This window comes from Podarcis liolepis (assembly GCF_965112155.1).
Source record: "Podarcis liolepis genome assembly, chromosome: 1".
Classification (NCBI taxonomy): domain Eukaryota; kingdom Metazoa; phylum Chordata; class Lepidosauria; order Squamata; family Lacertidae; genus Podarcis; species Podarcis liolepis.
This window is the reverse complement of record NC_139554.1, coordinates 53,282,680-53,303,674: the sequence shown is the minus strand read 5'-3', so window position 1 is coordinate 53,303,674 and position 20,995 is coordinate 53,282,680. Positions and strand designations below refer to the sequence as shown.

At 42.7% G+C, this 20,995-nt stretch overlaps 1 protein-coding gene across 1 annotated transcript in view; it reads left to right on the top strand.

Annotated features, from left to right (window-relative positions):
- HSD17B12 (hydroxysteroid 17-beta dehydrogenase 12) overlaps positions 1–20,126 on the top strand; it is a 56,274-nt gene extending 36,148 nt beyond the window's left edge. Inside the window, exons 7-11 of the mRNA XM_083465137.1 lie at positions 683–717; positions 11,268–11,349; positions 13,302–13,367; positions 16,427–16,576; positions 17,341–20,126. Coding sequence (XP_083321263.1) covers positions 683–717; positions 11,268–11,349; positions 13,302–13,367; positions 16,427–16,576; positions 17,341–17,445 — 438 coding nt within the window. The 3' untranslated portion in view covers positions 17,446–20,126. The remainder of the gene's footprint in view (positions 1–682; positions 718–11,267; positions 11,350–13,301; positions 13,368–16,426; positions 16,577–17,340) is intronic.
- The last annotated feature ends 869 nt before the right edge of the window (positions 20,127–20,995 follow it).

Below are 20,995 nucleotides of genomic sequence, written 5' to 3'. Positions count from 1 at the left end.
TGTCAGCAAGATTTGCCCATGGCTCACAGCCATTAAAGATGATGATAGAGGCCGCATTGTGGATTGCATTGCTTGTCCTGTTCTCACACTTTAGCATACTGTGATGCTGGATTTTAGAATTGGTTGGTACCTATTAAGAAGAAGAATAGAATCTAAGGTAGAATGGAGCCAAAAGAGCATCTATTTCTCTTTCTACCTTAAATCACAGTACCATACAAACTTCATGATAATCCTCACAAAGCTTCTACTCTCCTTATGCCATCATTTGAACTTTGTGGTATGGTGGTGGCGTAACTAGAATTCTTGTACGTCTACCAGAAATCAGTGCCTAGAATCAGTATTATGAGGTATTTGACTGTAATTTCACCAAGATGGTATTTAGAAGCCCCTAATCAGTGGTGCTGTAGCAGCACAAACAAGAAAGAAGAGCAGACTACTGGTGTGTGCTGTAACAAGTACAGATGAGTTCATCTGATTCACTGCACATGCTTTGTACAAGAACCAAGTGACACCAATAGAATAAAAATATGCTGCTTCCACAAATGAAGGCCTTCAATTCTCCTAGACTATTTTGAGGTGAAGAGGTGTCGGTTTCTTTATGAGGAGGCAGAGAGGCTTCCCTCAATCTGGTGTCTGCATCCCACTCAATCACCAGGTTTTTGTTTCTTATTTATTTTTTCAGATGACACGATTGGTGCTGCCCAGCATGCTGGAAAGGTGAGTCACACAAATACTATCCAGACAGTCATCATTATTTATAGGGGAGAATCCTTTCTTTGAAAAATTCATTACTATGACTAATCAGCCTGGCCTCCATGTTTCAGTGGCAAAGTAATGCCGTGTGAGTCATGGTTCTGGGTGCATGAATCATCAGACGTGGAAGCCTATCTCCACTTGATTCCCTTTTTTATTTTCCCTTTCCCCTTCACTGTTGTGGTGATTTCTTTTAAAATGGAATTTAAAAAAAAACCTGACTCATCGGTGTGAACTCAACAACCTGCAGTTCTGTGGGGGTGGCTGTGGTTACTGGGATGTTCCCGGGAATAACCTTCTTAAAGCCATTTCTGAGAGGCACGAGAAGCAAAATGGGTATAGAGAATAAGCTCTAGTTGTATTGCAGGTGGCAGATTGAGGGAAGTGTGCAAACAAAAGCAGGAAGCTCCTGGAATAACATGGTGCTGTAATATATACAACCTTTTGGTGCTTGTCTCCTGTAATGCTTCCTGCCTATAAGACTAGCACACCAAGTCCTATACAGTTTGTGTTGGGGTTTCCCAGTCACTTGACTGCTGCACGACGCAGATAGGCTTTCTGAAAGTGTAAAACTCCCCACTTCCTCCATTCCTCCCACATGAAGTAGAAAGAAAGAATGGATGCAAAAAGACACCCTGCCATTGGTATCTTCCTCATCCTTCTTCAGACTGGTATAAGTGTCATTTTCAGCATTGTGTCTTGTTCAACATTACAAATGGTCTTCCATCCTTTTAGGATTCTTCTATCGCAGAGGGGAATGTGTGGTATTCCAGATGTTGCTGAGCTATTGATCACGTCATCTCTGATGACTGGTCATGCTGGCTGAGTGATGGGAGATGGGAGGCCAACAGCATCTCGAGAGCCATAGGTTTCCCACCCTTCTCCTGCAGGGATCAATTCCCTCTTGCTCAGTTGAGACACATACTAAGGTAGCTGGAAAACTAGTCTCGCTGCAGGTGATCTATTCCAATCTCTTCATTCTTGGTAGAGTTCCCACTTGCCTCCATAAGAATTCTGCCCACCCATTTTTACTGACTTGCGGTGACTCAGTCTAGAGATCAAATAATTGCTAATGTATATTTCACAAGCTTCTGAATTTCTTGACTTCAACCGTAACAATGTTGATGCAGACAGTTCAATTCCCTTTTATAGATTTCCTCTTATATGTGTTCCTCACATATCTCAGACTTGCTCAGAACTTCTCTGAGACCGTAGTAGTCTTTAGCATCCAGTTTAATACTGCCATACCACTTGCTCTAGTTCTTGAGCATAATACAGTGGAGATCATCTGTTCACTCCCTGTGGATGATGGCACACTATCCTTCTCCAGAGTTGTTCAGGAAGAGTTGGAAGTAGGCAACTCTGGGGTTGTGGTGATGATTATAAAGACTCTTGCCTCTGCCACCATTGCATTTGCTCATTGTTGTCCAGAGGAACTCTTTTGGATGGTGAAAGGCCATGTTATTAACTATAGTTTTGTATCCAGTCTTTCATACTTTTTAGCTACAGGTTCATATATGCAGTTGCATCTCCACTCCAGAGTTTTCTGAATAAAACCAATTATTTGGATCTGTTCTAGGCTGGTTTTAGGCCTTGTTTTGGCACAAACAGCTGTGGTGGATAACATATCTGGGAGATGGACAAGGGAAGAAGAATAAGAGTTTGGATTTGATATCCCGCTTTATCACTACCTGAAGTGCCAGCCTGCTGTTTCTTTTGGATCTGTCAGTAGTTTTCAGAACTATCAACTGTTATATGCTTCTGGGCCATCGTGCTTGGATGAGTATATGTGATACCATTCTTCCAGCAGTTCCATTACCATACAGATGTCTGTACTCTGAAAGTGGTGATTGGAGACCGCTGCCATACCACTTACCCTGTGGCCTTTGGCCTATGGTGTACCACAAAGTTCCATTTTTCCCCCTCATGCTTTTGAGTATTTACATCAAATCCGCTCCCTCCTCCTGGGCCGTGTTCAGAAAGGGGGGGAGATGAGTGTTCAGACCCCTGGGCTCTCACTTGTGGGGTGCCTCAGGGTTCTGTCTTCTCTCCCATGCTTTTCAACATCTACATGCAGCCGCTGGCAGAGATCATCAGGGGGTTTGGGCTGGGTGTTCATCAGTATGTGGATGATACCCGGCTCTACCTCTCTTTCAAATCGGAACCAGTGAAGGCGGTGAAGGTCCTGTGTGAGTGTCTGGAGGCGGTTGGAGGATGGATGGCGGCTAACAGATTGAAGTTGAATCCTGACAAGACAAGTACTGTTTTGGGGGGACAGGAGGCGGACAGGTGTGGAAGGCTCCCTGGTCCTGAATAGGGTAACTCTGCCCCTGAAGGACCAGGTGCGCAGCCTGGGAGTCATTCTGGACTCACAGCTGTCCATGGAGGCACAGGTCAATTCTGTGTCCAGGGCAGCTTTTTATCAGTTCCATCTGGTATGCAGGCTTAGACCCTACCTGCCCACGAACTGTCTCGCCAGAGTGGTGCATGTTCTGGTTATCTCTTGCTTAGACTACTGCAATGCACTCTATGTGGGGCTACCTATGAAGGTGACCTGGAAACTACAATTAATCCAGAATGTGGTAGCTAGACTGGTGACTGGGAGTGGCTGCCGAGACCATATAACACCGGTCTTGAAAGAGCTACACTGGCTCCCAGTACGTTTCCGAGCACAATTCCAAGTGTTGGTGCTGACCTTTAAAGCCCTAAACGGCCTCAGTCCAGTATACCTGAAGGAAAGTCTCCACCTCCATCGTTCTGCCCGGACACTGAGGTCCAGCACCGAGGGCCTTCTGGCAGTTCCCTTGCTGCGAGAAGCCAAGTTACAGGGAACCAGGCAGAGGGCCTTCTCGGTAGTGGCGCCCACCCTGTGGAACATCCTCCCACCAGATGTCAAAGAGAAAAATAACTACTAAACTTTTAGAAGACATCTAAAGGCAGCCCTGTTTAGGGAAGCTTTTAATGTTTAATAGGTTATTGTATTTTAGTCTTTTGTTGGAAGCCGCCCAGAGTGGCTGGGGGGACCTAGCCAAATGGACGGGGTATAAATAATAAATTATTATTGTTATTAAATCTTTGGATGAAATCATCTGGCGTTTTTGAGCTGAGATGTCACCAGGATACAGATGACACACAGCTTTTCCTCTTGATTCCATTGTCTGATCTCAGGGAAGCAGTGGAGGTGATGAACCAGTGTCTAGAGTCAGTGCAGGGTGAATAAAGGTTAACAAGCTGAAACTTAATTCCACAAAGCAGAGTTATTATTGGTTATGAGTACTGGAGACCTAGATAAGATAGTTCAATCTGTCCTGGTTGGGGTTACACTTTTCTTTAAGTAGTAGGTATGTAACTTGGGTGGGGGTATTCCTTGATCCATCACTTTCCATGGATGCTCAATTGGTGGTTGCTAACTTGTGTTTTGTCATCTTCAACTGATAATCCATCTGTGACCAAACCTGGAGAAGATAGGCTTGGCATAAGTAATTCATGCGAAGAATCCACCACCACGTTTGGTGTATAATATTTGTATACTATCTTAGGATGACGCTGATGATGACAGTAATGATCATAATAAATGTGAACTTTGACTTTATAAAACATATTTTATAGCCACAAGAATTGAGAACAAAAAGCATTAAACATCAAATGCATTGCAACCATAAATTGGTGGTTTAGTACTGCAACAATCATGATTTCACATATACAAATAGAAACTAATCCCCTGCCTCAGCCCACTCTGTGCGGTATAATAAAACCACAGTAGTATGAAATTGATGCCTTCTATAAAATAGACAGAAATTGATTATTAAAAATAATTAATAGTTGCAAGGCAGTTCACAGAACTAAAGCAACATAAAGCAATTAAATACATAGCTACTCCGTTTCCTATCTAAAAATAGCAGCACACCACACTTCACCAGAAAGTGCACTGAAATAAAAATGTCTTCATAGTCTGCTTAAAGGTCAATGCAGACCATTCTGACCACTCGTGAGCAGCATCTTGTGCAAGTAGATGGTTGTTAGAACAGACTGACACTCCCTGAGAAGCAAATGCTATGCAGTCTTTCTCGAGGTGCTAGAAATTGTTCCAACCCTCTTAAGAAAAAGATCCACATTCTGTGGTAAGGTTACTTACATTCTGCATAAAGCCAAATTCATCACCTGTTATGTATATTCTATCCATAACCATACTGCACAAAGATAAGTGGTACACTGTTCAGCACAACAGCACAATCTTTGCCTAGAGCAGTGGTGCACAATTCAAATCACGGCAAACATTAAATTGTTGGCTCCCCCCCCCCCCGGCTGCCTCTAGAAGTTAATTGTATTACAGAGGCAGCTTGCTTTTTACCACTTCACATAGAGCTGGGGCAGACGAGGGTTGCCATAACAACAATGGGAGAGCTAAATATAGCATGTTTTTCTACAATTTTGCTTAAGGTAGAATGCTGATGAGGTATTAGGGTGTGTTCAGTCTGTCACTTTGCGCATTCATGTTAGACAAATCTGATTAGAGAGAGCTAGAGAATGTGTAGTAAAATTTTATATATAAAGAGATCCATTGGCTCAGTTCCAGCTTGCCAAGCTATTGTCCGGACTCTCTCACACCTTCTACTCCCCACCCTGCCACGATCTTGGTATCTGAGCAAAGTCTCCATAATTGCTGTTGGTTTTATAATTCTTATCCTCTAACCTATCTTTGGGTTAATATTTAGCCTTGACTTTCACAAAGGAAAAATGCTTGGATGGAACCATTGTTGAACGGGAAACGTTTTGTTTTGTCATTGAAACTGTTCCGGCTAGTGCCCCACTTTATCATGCGTTGTACCTACAAAGAGATAATCTTAGTGCCCTGGACTTCAGGAAAATCTTGTAGCCACTAGGACTGTAGCATTAAAATATTTGGATTGCTCCATTTTAAAAAACATTTTTAATCAACTGCAAATTGGGTAAAAGACTTTTAAATTTGTTGTACTTCTTATTTAGTACTGGTAAAAACTGCAGACGGAAACCGCCATGTTAAAAAAAGCATTCACTTTTTGTGTGTGAGAGAATGAAGAATGCCCGTTCTGAATTATGCCTGTTGCAAAGCATGCATGCTTAGTATAAAGGAAAAGGGATATACTTGGTTTTTAGAGCATTTACTTTCTTAGTTTTCTTGAATGCATGCTTATTTGGATTCTTATTCTATTATCCAGCTCATTGAATTAATGCAATTAAGATTTCTAGGAGCAGCTATTTTTGAAATTGACCCACCAACACTGTGTAGATAGTGTTGCGTACTTATTGCAATATCTTTCCATTATCCATGCTCTTCAGTATTCCACAAAGTCATGTTCCTAATGCACAGGAAGTATTAACTTCCCTGCTCTGTGCTAATTATCACTCCCCTCCCATATAACATTAACATATTAATTGTAGCTATCTTGTGATGGCTTGAATGCATGAAATAACTGTCCTCAATCACATGATGGTGACTTTAAAAGTTAGAATGGAGGATTTGAGAGAACCAAGTGAATTCCCCTGCTGTGAGTTGCATGGAAGTAATTCTTTCCCTCCTCAGGCAACTGGCTAACTACAAGTTTGCTTTAAAACATCTTACCCAAATTACTATATTTCATTTACAATGGAAGAGGTCCCAAAGTTTGGCTTTTGGCTTACTGGCAACTGAAACAAAACTCCAAAATGGTTTGCAAAGAACATTCTCTAAATGAGTAGTTTGATCTAGTAAAATATCATTGAGCTTGATGGGGTTTTTTAACCTGTAACAGGAAAAGCATACTACATTGTGTAAAGCTGGAATTGCATTTTGTTTGAAATGATACCTGCAAAAGGCAAATCCAATTGTTAGGGGTGGACCATGGGCAGCATTTTGAGATGAGTGTAGAGTGAGTAAGATAGTCTAGGGATCAGACCTGATGAAAGAGGTAGGGCCAAAGGTCAAACAGGGTCAGGGTACAAGCTAGGAGGTGGAACCAAAGAAACATGAAAGAGCCCAAAATTGGGCAAGAAATTTAATAATTTGCTGTACTATTTTGTTCAGGTACTGGTAAAAACTTCAGCATTCTGTCCAGCATCTAGCCCAGCATTCTGTTTTCACATTGGCCAACCAGATTCCTGTGGGAAGCCCACAAGCGGGACATGAGCAGAGTAGCAATCTTCCACTCATGCTCCCCAACAAAGTGGCATTCAGACAGGTTCTGCCTCTGACACTGGCAATATGTATATAGAAGTCATGGCCAGTGGCCACTGATAGCCTTCACCTCCATGAATTTTTCTTATCTCCTTTTAAGGCTGTCCAAGTTGGCAGCCATCACTATATTCTGTGGTACAAATTCCATATAACTGTATTCTCTGATCTACTTCCTTTTGTCTATCCTGAAGCACTCACCACTCAGCTTCATTGGATGACCCTCTGTTTCTAATATTATGTGAGAGGAAGAAAAGCTTTGCTCTTTCTACTTTCTTCACACCTCTATTGTGTCCTCCCTTACTCACAATTTGGGACAGAGAAGGAATGTACTCGGCACGGGTACATTCCCAGGGGAGTTGAAGGAAGCAGTGGTACGTCTGCTCTTAAAGAAAACATCATTAGATCCTTCAGATCTATCCAATTACCATCCAGTTTTGAATCTTTCATACCTGGGTAAGGTGATTGAGAGAGAAGTTGCTGAACAGCTTGGTAGGTTTCTGGATTGGCTTTGGATCCATTTCTTTTTTTAAAAAAAATAATTTTTATTAACCGGCCAATCAAATCAAATTAAATCACATCACATAAATTCCAAATTACAAAGCCGAATTTTAAATTTTGTTGGGGGGACCCATATTTCAAGATCCGAAGGGGGATTCTGATCATCATCTTGCTACTGCGTTAATGTCCAAATCAGTCCAAACATAGTTCATAATTCTATCCAGTCTTATCTTGCTGTTTCCACATCACATCTTGTTCATATATTTTCTCTTTGTTCTTTATGATCTCTTCTGATAGTCTCCTTAAGCCGATAAACACCAATAATAATAATCCTGTGTGAATTTTCCCGTTCTTCCAATCCTCAAATCGAGATGGTTTCCATATATCATCGCCTTCATAGATAACATCGCTCTTTCCATCATTAATTACAGAACTGCTGCTCTTAAGTGCCTCTGAGGAGTTTCACCCACAATATAAAAATAGCTCTATTTCTCTATTTCTCATCCCAGACTCAAGACCTCCGACAGAACTTCCCAATATGGCGATGGCATTTTTAACTGCGTCATTCCAGAGCCCTTATACATTCCACACTCTTCTTAAAACATGCTTTGGTTCGAAAGTTTATCTCCACACAGCCTTAAATCCACAGCTTAAGTCCTTAAAACGACATTTCTGACTTGTGGGGAGAGGGTATTCTTGTTAATCACATAAGGAAAGAAAGGAAAGTTTTTTTCTCCCTCCCCCATCAGTCATTTGCCATACCGAGTCTTGGCATATCTTCTCATAATCTATGCTTGTTCCTCCGACTCGTCTTGTTTTATCAGAGATCTCTTCTGTTAGCAGTCTTTACTCCCCCTCCTTCCTTGAAATATGTGCATTCCTTCATCCAAATTGTTTCTTTTGAAGTTCTTGCAGCTAATGGCGCGGATCAGGGACGGCGTCCAGGAGTGCCGGAATCCCACAGGAGGGCTTTGTGCCTAGTGCCCCCATCCCCACAAATTTGGGAGTGGTATAGGGCACAGCAGGCGAGGGCAGTCCCCCTCACCCTCCTGGGGGGGGGTAGGGAGGCTAATTACTCCCATCATAGCCTCCAAATTACCTCGTGTGGGTTGGAGAGATGTTATTGTCAGCCATCTTCCGATGCGCCCCCTAGTGGCCCCCGGCTTTGGATCCATTTCAGTTGGGCTTTCGCCCTGGTTATGGGACCGAGATGGTGCTGGTCGCCCTAACAGACGATCTCCGTAGACTGCTGGATCAAGGCAGGTCGGGACTGCTGATTCTTCTAGATTTGTCAGCAGCCTTCAACATGGCCGATCACGAACTTTTGGACCACCACCTTGCCAATATGGGGTTTCAGGGCACAGCCCGACAATGGCTGCGCTCCTTTATCTCAGGTCGGGGACAGAGGGTGGCGCTAGGGTGTGTGGAGTGCCGCAGGGCGCAATCCTTTCCCTGATGCTTTTTAATATCTTTATGCGCCCCCTTGCCCAGATTGTCGGGAACTTTGGGCTGGGCTATCATCAATATGCAGATGACACCCAGCTTTATCTGTTGATGAACGGCCATCCTGACTCGGCCCCGGACACACTGACCAGATGCTTGGAAGCTGTGGCTGGATGGCTGCGTGGGAGCTGGTTGAAGTTAAATCCTTCAAAGACAGAGGTCCTCTGGCTGGGTCAGGACGACATGGGGTTGGGGGGCCAACTCCCATCTCTTGCAGGGGCTCAATTAGTGCCAGTGCCTTCTGTCAAGAGCTTGGGTGTAACCTTCGACGCCTCCCTCTCTATGGAGGCGCAGGTTGCAGCTACAGCAAAGGTGGGATTTTTCCATCTCTGCCGTATTAAGCAGTTAGTCCCTTACCTTTCTCTCCCCAATCTGGCCATAGTGATCCATGCGATGGTCACCTCCAGGCTTGATTACTGTTATTCGCTCTACTTGGGGCTGCCTTGAAGCTGACTCAGAAACTCCAGCTGGTGCAGAATGCTGCAGCGAGGCTCCTTACGGGGTTCTCACCATGGGATCACATTCATCCAGTGCTTTACCAGCTGCACTGGCTCCTGGTGGAGTACAGGGTCAGGTTTAAGGTTCTGGTTTTGACCTTTAAAGCCCTATGTTGCCTAGGATCCTTGTACCTACGGGACCGCCTCTCCTGTTATGCCCCGCGGAGGACCTTAAGGTCCATAAATAATGACACTTTGGAAGTCCCGAGCCCCAAGGAGGTTAGATTGGCCTCAACCAGGGCCAGGGCCTTTTCAGCTCTGGCCCTGACCTGGTGGAGCTTCCTACTGCAGGAGATCAGGGCCCTGTGGGATTTGACATCTTTCCGCAGGGCCTGCAAGACGGAGCTGTTCCACCTGGCCTTTGGGCTGGACTCAGTCTAACCCCACTCTCATTAATTTAAAAAAATAAATAAATTATGGAATGCCTTATATGGGATTTTGTATATAAATTTTGCCTCTACTCTTTTTGCTGGCCCATGTAGGACCAGCATGGATAGTTGGCCCCGGTGAATATTTGACGTTTTCTCTTCTTATGGCTTTGATCTATGGGCTACCACTAAAACGAGGCTCCAGCTTTTAAGCTGCATTTTAAACTGTATTCTAACTTCTGTCTTAATTAACTATTTGTTTTGGGGTTGTTGTTTTTTATGTTTTTACTGTATTTATTTTTGGTGTTAGCTGCCCTGAGTCCGGTCTTGGACGGGGAGAGCGGGGTATAAATAAAATTATTATTATTATTATTATTATTAAATAAGAAGCAGGACTGAAGAATAAGTTGGACCAAACAAAAAACACCCCCAAGACAGAATTCACGAACATGCTAGAGTTCAGGAAGACCTTTATGCTTCTTCCTACCCAGAAGGAATCAGTGGGTGGGTGGAATCAGGCAAGAAAGTTCTTTGCTTAGAAGGCCAATTCAGTGACATAGGGCAAGGCAGCTGCATACAGATCCAGCACTTCCCGACAGCCATGTTGGTGATAAAATGGATCTTTACATTAGAAGGTTAAAGTTTTGTACTTCTTGGAATAGCAGTAGATGCAGCATTTTCAGTGTTTACAAGTAACCACGTTCATTAGTCATGCAAAGACTTCCCCTGCTTCTTAGCTTGTGGGAAACTGCCATGCTGTAGAAATAAATTAACAAATTGTCTAGGAGCACCTTAGAGACCAACTAAGTTTGTTCTGGGTATAAGCTTTCATGTGCATGCACACTTCTTCAGATACACTGAAACAGAAGTCACCAGACCCTTATATGCCATGCTGTAGAAAGGATCATCAGGATTTCAGCTGCAAAGTAGCAAATACTTGAAGAAACATTCCTTTGTTTTTTTAAAACAATCATTGACAACAACATTTGTCTCCTGTAAAACCTGTACAGTGTGCGGAATCAGAATTATTTGTCCCTATTAACTCATGCTGCTTTTCTTTTAATTGGCATCTGAAGAGGTCTCTCTGAATGCACACATAGGTGTGTTGACTTTCATTTTATAGCAGAAGCATGACCCGAGATTGTGGGTTGGCACCAGAGGATTGTGAGGTTGGGCATTTCTCTTGGAAGAAAAGAAAGCACCAAAGCAGTAGCCAGAGAGAAGCTAAGCTCTTAAGAGGCATTAAATTATCATTTCAGAACAATATGTTGTTATCACGTATCCATGCCTACATAGGTATATGCACCCACAGAGCACATGCTGAGACCTAAACTGTCACTTAGGGAACTGACCATGGAAAAAATAGCTGTAAACCAGACTTTGGTTTCTGTAATAACCTGTTTCAGTTCTTCTGTTTCTAATGGTTCATTTGATATGTTATGTTTACCTCTTCAGGTCCAAGGGAGTAATATTAAACATTTCCTCTTTTACTGCGATTAACCCAACTCCATTGCTGACTGTGTATTCTGCAACCAAGGTAAATTTATTTATCCCTGTATTGCATTTATGTACTGTGCATCCTACCAAGTTATCTGTATGGTATACAGTAGAATATAATTCACAATAAAATCCTTTAAAATTAAAATTGTAAACTAAGTCACAAAGAAGAAAGCCCAGCAAAAAGTGAGCATAGGTGGTGTGTGTGTGTGTGTGTGTGTGTGTGTGTGTGTGTGTGGATAGATAGATAGATAGATAGATAGATAGATAGATAGATAGATAGATATAGATAGATATATTTCACGTCCTAAAATCTTGTGTGACATTCTAGGTAAGAGATGACATGATGTTGTCTCTGCTCATGCTTTCCCCCCAGATGTTGTGAACTGCACCTCCTATCAGGAATAAAAAATTTAACCAAGTGCTTTCTGGTGGGCAGTCACTGTAATTTGTAAGCATATTTAGCAAATGAACTTGTTCATATTTCAAGCAACGTTCAGAGCAGGGGATAGCACACATCAAAGTTGACGCCTCTAGAATTGCACAGGGGGAGGGTATACAAGAGAACCAATGTCATAGTGGAAAAGTTGTCACTAGGTGGCAATCCACCAGCCATGATGGCACAACCATCTGGACTGCCTCCAGTGATGGTAAAGATTAATGAGGTCTATCTAGGGGAAGGGAGTCTACCAGGTATCCTAGTCCCAAGTTGTTCAGGTCTTTATATGTTAAAAACATAGCACTGAGCATGATTTGATAGTAAATAGGCAGCTATTATTTTTACTCTTTTAGTGCATGTGTGCTATGTATTTATTTCATTTATGAGTCACTTCCTATGAGGCATCCCAAAGCACTTTACAAAAAGTGTATTATGTGTATAGCTAGGTACCCTACTAAGCACCCTAACTGCTGCATTCTGCTCTAGTTGCAGCTTCCAAGCTAAGCCCAAGGGTAGCCCCACATAAAGCTCATTACAGTAATCTAATTATGAGGTTACAAGTAATTATGAGATTATTTGTCCTTCTGAGTTTGCCAGATGCAAAACTCCCATATCAGACCTTAAGCCAGTCTTGTTCACTATTGAGGTTGGTTGGATATAATACTAAACCACCATTTAACATTATGAATATAAACCACTGTGAGGTTTGGGCTCATGTAGCTCTCTCCCTCCTCCAGCGCATCTGTGAGGAGCTGAGGAGCTTTTGTTTCCAGTTTAGATTAACCACAGCTTGCTGTTTTATGCGGCACAAGTTGTGGCTATTCTTGACTAAGTTTGGTTGAAACAAATTAATTGTAAAACAGTTTAAGAAAGTGAGTTTTTTCAACTACCCTTAGTTAAGATTAATTACAGCTGAGGAATCTTGACAACATGCTAACCTGCAGTTAATCTGAAATGGAAGTGGGAAACTTCTGATTGTCTTGTGGCTTCTCTGAAGGAGGACAGAGTTGAGGGGAGAATGTGAGGCTGTGACTCATCCTCGTCACGTTAAACCATCGTTTGGCATTATGTTACAAGCCACACTGTAATCTCTAAAGGCTGAGATTCTTAGAAAATTGAATGTTGCATTTCTAGGGAACTGTGGTATGTATGTTGCATGTATATATGGCACTCACCGTTGCCATTTCTAATTCATCTGTTTAAGGTAGATGAGAATATAGTTTGAACACAAAGTGATGGTTATGAACATGTTTTAGTTGGTGAATATGAAGTACTTTTTGAAACTGAGCTAAGCATGTGATTCTAGAAACTGGAGAAAGGAGAGCATCGAGATTAGCATTCTCATCCTGATCAAGCATGGTTTGGTTGCAGTCCCCTTGTATAACTTCCGTCACATACACACAGCTTTTGGCTTGGAATACCACCTTCCCCCGAAGGCTGTATTTGTAGAAACAGCCAGGGTTTGTCTTTCATGAGGAAAATATATAAATTATGCTATAAGTTCATCTACATATAGTACATTCCTAACAAACTTTCCCATTGCATTTATTTAGGCTTTTGTTGATTACTTCTCTGAAGGTCTCAGTGCAGAGTACAAAAATAAAGGTGTCATTGTGCAGGTGAGGTGAACTGTTCTGTTGTTAATATCTCTACTGTTGTTTAACTGGTACCAGTTAAGATGCTGACCTCATTCCAAAGTGTGGCAACATCTGAGGCTTTGCTTGGAGTCCCAGTGCTGAACTAGGCTTAGTGGTATCCACTAGAAGCAGTGCCTTTTCATCAGTTGTGCCCACTTTGTGGACTGAACTCCCTCGGGAGGTGGCTCTATTTAATTATTTATTTTTAGTGTCTGCCTGAACATGACTGTTCCAAAATTTCTTTAAGGTGGAACAGTTTCTTATATTGAGTTGCTTTTACTGCTGCTGCTGCTCTTCATAACCAATTTTTGTGTGCTAATTGGTACTTACAAGGTTTAATGTGTAACTTTATGTTTTATTTATTTAGTCCATTTTTAAACTTCTCTTTATCGATTAAGAACCTAGGGCAGTTTAAAATATATCTATTTAAAACAATAACATTCAGTGGGTGACATTCCTTACTTAGGAGTAGACTCATTGAAATAAATGGATTTAACTTCATTGATTGTGATTGGAAGATCCTTTGCTGTTTTTCTGTAACTTTACTTTGGGGAAATGGAACACCTATGTAAGCTATCTTAGAAGGTGAATGAATAAAATATTTAATTGAGAAAAGGCAATGTGGAAAGGTATTACAGTACTAAATGTGAATTTAAAGAATGACGGAGATGAATAGAGCAGCTCTTAGACCAAAAACTGTATAATGCTATGACTGAGCTATACTACATTTAGTTTAGTTGCCAGTAGTCCATCCTTTGGCGCCACCCAGTGCTGTAGCTGAGCAACACAACTTTAGATACTAGGCAACTTTGCACGTAATATTAAACCATGGTTTAGCACCACATACATGAGCGAAAACAATCCCAAGCAAAGAGTCGTGCTCGCATGTTGAGCTCTTTTTCTCAGCTTTTTCCATGCATCTGGGAAAAGGACTTTGGTCGTGTTTCCTTTCAGTCATCCCATCCAAACAAGATTGTGGTTTAGCACATAGGTAGGACACAGCAGACGCGGTGGCGCTGTGGGTAAAACCTCAGTGCCTAGGACTTGCTGACCGGAAGGTCGGCGGTTCGAATCCCCGCGGCAGGGTGAGCTCCCGTTGTTCGGTCCCAGCTCCTGCCCACCTAGCAGTTCGAAAGCACCCTTAAGTGCAAGTAGATAAATAGGTACCGCTTTATAGCGGGAAGGTAAAACGGTGTTTCCATGTGCGGCACTGGTGCTGGCTCACCAGCGCAGCTTCGTCACACTGGCCACGTGACCCAGAAGTGTCTTCGGACGGCGCCGGCTCACGGCCTCTTGAGCGAGATGAGCACGCAACCCTAGAGTCTGTCACGACTGGCCCGTACGGGCAGGGGTACCTTTACCTTTACCTTTTAGGACACAAAGGAATATGGTCCCCCATCCCTGGCTTCTCTGCCCAGCCCTCAAGACTCTCTCAAGGCCACACCCTCCACTGTTTCCCCCCCTTCTTTAAGTATGTTTACCTGGCTGGAATCTCTCCCTGAATTCTAATAATTCACCTATATTGCCTGGATGCAGGATAGAGAGGATGGTACAGTGGTGCCCCGCAAGACGAAATTAATTCGTTCCGCAATTTTTGCCGTCTAATGAATTTTTCTTCTTGCGAAGCACGGTTTAAACGGTTTAACAAAGTCGCAAGACGTTTTCGTCTTGCGAAGCAAGCCCATAGGGGAATTCGTCTTGCGAGGCAAATCGCGAATGAAAAAACCTTTCGTCTAGCGAGTTTTTTGTCTTGCGAGGCATTCGTCTTGCGGGGCACCACTGTATTAGGTGGGCGTAGAAACTACAAAGGTAAAAAATTGTATTCATTGCTCTACTTTTGCCTCCTGCCCACCAGTGGCAGGTAGTTCCTGAAGAGTTGCCCAGAAAGGAACACAGCCCTTGGTCTGAAAAAGGTTACCCACCCCTGGTTTATCACAAACTCTGGTTAATTAAACAAACCCATTTCACAACCTGTTGTTAAAGGTTGATCAGAGTTAGCATGAACTACGACCCCAAGTTTGGACAGCACAACAAGCCAAAGCCATTGTCCTGGCTCTGCAGCTGATGGATTGGGGACGGGGCTTAACATGCAAGCCTAATGCTTCACTTGGGATTGTTCCAACTCAAGCTCACAGTATTAAGCCATGGTTTGGTGTTGGGTGAAAGTGGGACTTTTCAAGACTTACAGTTAATTAACTTATATCTTGCATTTTGGTCTTATACACTGTGTTAAAGGTTCACTTAAAATCTAGAATAGATTGGTTTGTGAATGCAGGATGCTACCCAGAGGTATGGTACAATGAGAGCTACACAGTGAGATGTGGCTTGATATGAGCTACCCATCTTCTATTTCCATTGCAGACAGTAGTCTTATTGGCACCTATAATCAGTATCAAAATGATGCATATTACTACTATTTAAATAAATACTCTGGAAATCAACAATGACTATAGTTTTTAACTACCCCAATGATCTTATTTCCACAAGGGGATATTTACATCAGGCCTGCCACATCCTTAAGAACCAGCATACCTGAGTTAGGCAAAGTTTGTTACTGCCTTGTGCCACCGCTTCCCCAGCCCTTTCTGCTGATTTGGAGTCACTGGATTAGTGACAACAGCAGGGCAGGGAGAGGAGAGAGCAGGTGGGAGCACATATGTGGAAGAGAAGCACCATATCCCTGTCAGCAGTTACCTGATGCAAGGTCTTCTGATGACCATTTTAGTAGAGCTGATGGCTATTGGGGTGGGATAGAACATCAAAAGTGAACTAGTTGTGTTTGGAGAAGAATTTGCACATCATAAATTACTGATGTTTTGATGATTTTCTATAAATTGTTTTGTGAAGTCTACCTGAAAAGCAAAAATATTTAATAATAAATGGTTGAATGTGAAAACATAGTTGCATATGATATAGTGAAAGCTGTTTGCATGTTGAATCACTTCGTATTCATCATGATACTTGTTTCTTGGCATAATAATTATCCATGAAGGCATATTTTAAGAACCAGAAAAACATTCTGCTATTCCTTTCCTTTTCAGAGCGTTCGGCCATATTTTGTAGCTACAAAAATGACCAAAATCCGTAAACCATCAGCCTTTAAACCTACTCCTGAAGCCTATGTAAAAAGTGCCCTCAACACCGTTGGTCTTGAGACACAAACTTCTGGATGCGCAACTCATTCATTGGTGGTATGTATTAGTCAGTTTATTGCTCTTAGTACATTTCCTATTTGTGGAAAGAAAATGGGGATGGAGAACCTTTTTGACTCCCATTGCAGGTCAACTTTGACAGATGGGTGGGACAACCTACATGTCATTCACATGATGTCATGATGACACCAGATAGCTCACAAGTGAGTTGTCCTGCCCACCAGCTGGCTGCCGGGCACTTGGGAACCACTATGCAAAGCCCTGCACAGCTGATCTAGAAGGCTTTAGCTGAAATATTTTTTGCAGGCTTTGGTGCTTTGGCTCCTTGAACCAAATGCTTTCCCTTGCTGATGCACTACAAGGATTGCACTTTTAAGGCTCCCAGTTGTGCCATGTCTTTATTTGCCCCACACCTGACATCATATATGACAATATGACAATAAATTTGAACCCCCAGCAGGCTAAGTTTGGTCAATGGACTGGAGGCTCCCCTCCTGTTTTACAATATCCGGTGCTGTTTGTGGGCTTCCTATAGGCATCTGGTTGCCACTGTAAGAACAGGTTGCTTCCATCATCCCTGGCCATTGTCTATTTTTGCTGGGGCTGATGGCAGTTGCCATTCCTCAACATCTGAAGGACCAAAGATTTTCCACCCCTGAGAGTCCTTTGACCTGATCCAGCAGGGCTCTTGTATCTTGTTAATATCTGAGTGTCATTGTTATAATTTGGTTTCCCTTATAGTCACATTGAATTCTGGTCTTCAGAGATTTGATAATGAACCTTTTTTTCCCTCCATTTCCTAGGCCTGGTTTAGCAGGTTTGTGCCCAAGTGGTATTTCACAAAGCTGGCCCTTGACACGAACCTAAAACTGAGAGCTTATTTTTTGAAGAAATTAAAGGAGAATTGAGTTGCATCATCATGACCAATTTGTTGGTAGTTCTGTGGAGCGAAATACTGGTCATATCTTAAAGTTCTTTCGAATGGGATTTTCTTTTGGGACCACAGTCCAGCGTGAACAAAGAGAAAACTGAGGAGCATGGAAAAGGCAACCAGCAACTTGTTGATTTTGTTTGTTGTTCTTCTGTATCATTGTTTTAGAATGTGCTTTTTCGATGTGACTTGGAACAGTAACGGGTACTTGTAGTTACTAGCTTTACTAAAATGCACTTAACACCAACAGATGTTTGGTTTGGGAAATGATGTCAATGTGATAAATTTGACAGAATTTGATGTGGAACATTGTTGGTGTTGATACAGAACAACACTAATATTGGTATTGAACTGGTCAATGCAGTATTTCTTTCATTAAATATTTGTTGTCATTTATTTTTACTTTGCAAGAAGTCACACAATGGTCTTTATTATGAATGAAACTGGACAAGTTTCCCCTCCATCACACATGGGCCACAAGATCCTTGCCTTGTCAGCATAGACTTCTTTAGGCATTTCACTCCCTTCTACATGATCTCCCCACCTAAGACACTGTAAATGTGAAATTGTTGCAGTCTACATGATCAGATTGAAGTGAAAGGGCTTAATGTGATAGCTGTATAGATTTTATCCATTGTCAATACTTTTGTTTACTGATGCTAGTCCTTTTACTAAAATAGTATATTAAGAGAGGTGAGCTTTATCAAACTGTTGGAAGACAAATGCTACAGATTGCAGTAACAAATCTTGCCAGTTACTGATAGTGATTTAGCTCAGTTGGTAGAGCAATGAGACTCTTAATCCCAGGGTTTTGGGTTCAACCCACACCTTGGATGAAAGATTCCTGCAGTGCAGGGAGTTGGACTACATGATCCTTGTGGTCTCTTCCAATTCTATGAAAAAAAATCCTTAAATTACTCGTACCCTGGATTGAAAGATGTGCTTGTACAACAGGGCTTTCTTGCACCACCCCTCCCAAAGCTACCTCTGAGGATTGAGGAAACCCTTTAGAATAGTATAGAGTGTCACAGAAGGCTACAATAGGAAGGGGAAATTGGGGGAAAGGGGAATCTTGTGGAAACCGACATGCCCTCCTCTTGCACCAGAACTCTTGGATCCAAGGCTATGTTGTTGCTTAACATACAGTGTTTGAAATTAGATACTGATAGAAATATTATTTGATGTGTATATATTGACCCTATACTACAGACCCAATGAACTGAGAATGTACAGCGTAGAAACTACATTTTAAAAAATTGGCTGCCTTTACATGCAAATTAAGATTTCAGTGGTAACGTCCTAGACTTTCTCTGCTCAAGCATTACCAGTTGTATGTTTTACTCAAGTAAAATTAAAATGCTGTGTCTTTAGATCAGATAAGAGAAACCTTTCTGATACTGAGAACCACAAAATCTTTTGGGGGTTGTACATTGGGAAGACGCAATGTGGGGGCCTGAAGTTAGTGGCATTGACCAGAGATAGCAGTAGGCCACTCATTTTATTTCTGCTACCCCCCCCTTTATTCTCTTCCCCAAGCACAATTAAGCTTTGAAGTAAAGTTCCCATTTCTGCAAATGGGACCCTCCCCCATCCCTTCTTAACTGCTGGGTGGGATTGGGGAGGGGAGACTGGGGGACCAGATCCAAAGGTGCAGCAGTCTGGCAATTTCCTGCATTTAGATGCTTTCATGGCGTACAGAGGACAGTTTTATCACCATAGCACATGAGCTCTGTATAGAGAGCAGAATCCTAAGGGTGCTGAACTAACGGTGGCTAGTGGTAGCTGAAGAACCCTACCTATAAGGTGAATCAGAAAAGCAAAAATTGCCCACTACCGTTGCCCTTAAATGATGGATCATGATCAGTTGCCTATGTTCTGAAGAATCACTTGTGTGTGTTTGAGCACATTTATTGATGGTAGAAACTCTGCATTCTGTTTCATCTACTACCAATGGAGAAGCAATTTAAGGCTCTGGTTTGAAAGTAAATGTGTGTTAAATGATACTGTACATAGAAAATAAATGAAAACCGATGCAATGGTGCTGATAAGGATTGAGAAACAAGTTTTGTCCCAGAATGTGCTTAAATTTTCTAAATAGTTATTTGAAAGAAGATGGATTTTGGCTATATAAAGCTTCTCTTACAACCATTAGTAAGGTGAAGCACTGCTGCTGTGCTATCCCAGCTGCAAGACTGCTCAAAGAGATGGGGTAGGGGCAAGGGAAGCAATGGGTTGGTGGCAGCAGCAGGCATAGATGCAGACACACGTGCACCCATTAACACAAGGAAAAGTTGTGCTTTTCTAAACAAAAAGCAACAACCATAGAGAAGACAGGGTTAAAGAAAAAGTGCTCAAACATGCAAACATACAAATAGATATTTTATGGAATATTAAATATCCATTTGTTTGTATCTCATTTTTGAGCATTTTATCCTTTGGTGCACCTACTACCAACCTTGCTCAGCCTGGTCCAGCAAGCAGCAGTGCCATTGGAGCCAAGAGGGTGGTGGAGTGGTGGTGCCCCACCTTGTGTGCTGCAGCCATTGGAAAATTAAGAGCATATTTGAGATTGCTGGCTTGCCTATGTAGCTTGACTGTTTTTTTTCCTAACCTGTTCTGTAAAACTTTCGATTTAAAATAAAACAATATTTCTCATCATGTTTAATGGGGATTCGTTTATTTAGCCAATCTTGCCTGTTGTTTAGTCGTGTCCGACTCTTCGTGACCCCATGGACCAGAGCACGCCAGGCACTCCTATGTTCCACTCCTATTACAGTGCAAAACACATTCGGAACTCTTGTTTCTTCCCAGCATAAATCAGTGGAGCAGACAATCTCAGCGTTAGGCAGGCCCTCGCTCCGCTGAAGGTAATTACAGTAAACAGAGACTGGAAGGCCACCTGCCAGGAATGCTGTAGCCTTATCCTGCATTAAATGGGGGCAGAGGGGGGTGGGTTGGACTAAATAACTTCCAGGGTCTCTTTCAATACTGATTTTATGCGGGGGGGGGGGGGGGAGAGAAATACACAATCAAATGTCACAATATGTTCTATTCCACCACCTCCAGGATCAGAGGCAGTATGGGACCCCAATGCCAACCAGAGCCGTAGCTAGGTGATCTTATGCCCCTGGCAGAACTGTCCAGATTCCGCCCCCTAGGTAAAGGGTAAAGGGACCCCTGACCATTAGGTCCAGTTGTGACCGACTCTGGGGTTGCGGCGCTCATCTCGCTTTATTGGCTGAGGGAGCCGGCGTACAGCTTCCGGGTCATGTGGCCAGCATGACAAAGCCGCTTCTGGCAAACCAGAGCAGCACACGGAAACACTGTTGGAGCGGTACCTATTCATCTACTTGCACTTTGACATGCTTTCGAACTGCTAGGTTGGCAGCAGCAGGAACCGAGCAACGGGAGCTCACTCTGTCGCGGGGATTTGAACCACTAACCTTCGGACCGGCAAGCCCTAGGCTCTGTGGCTTAACCCACAGTGCCACCCGCGTCCCTCCATTTCGCCCCCTAGCCACGGACAA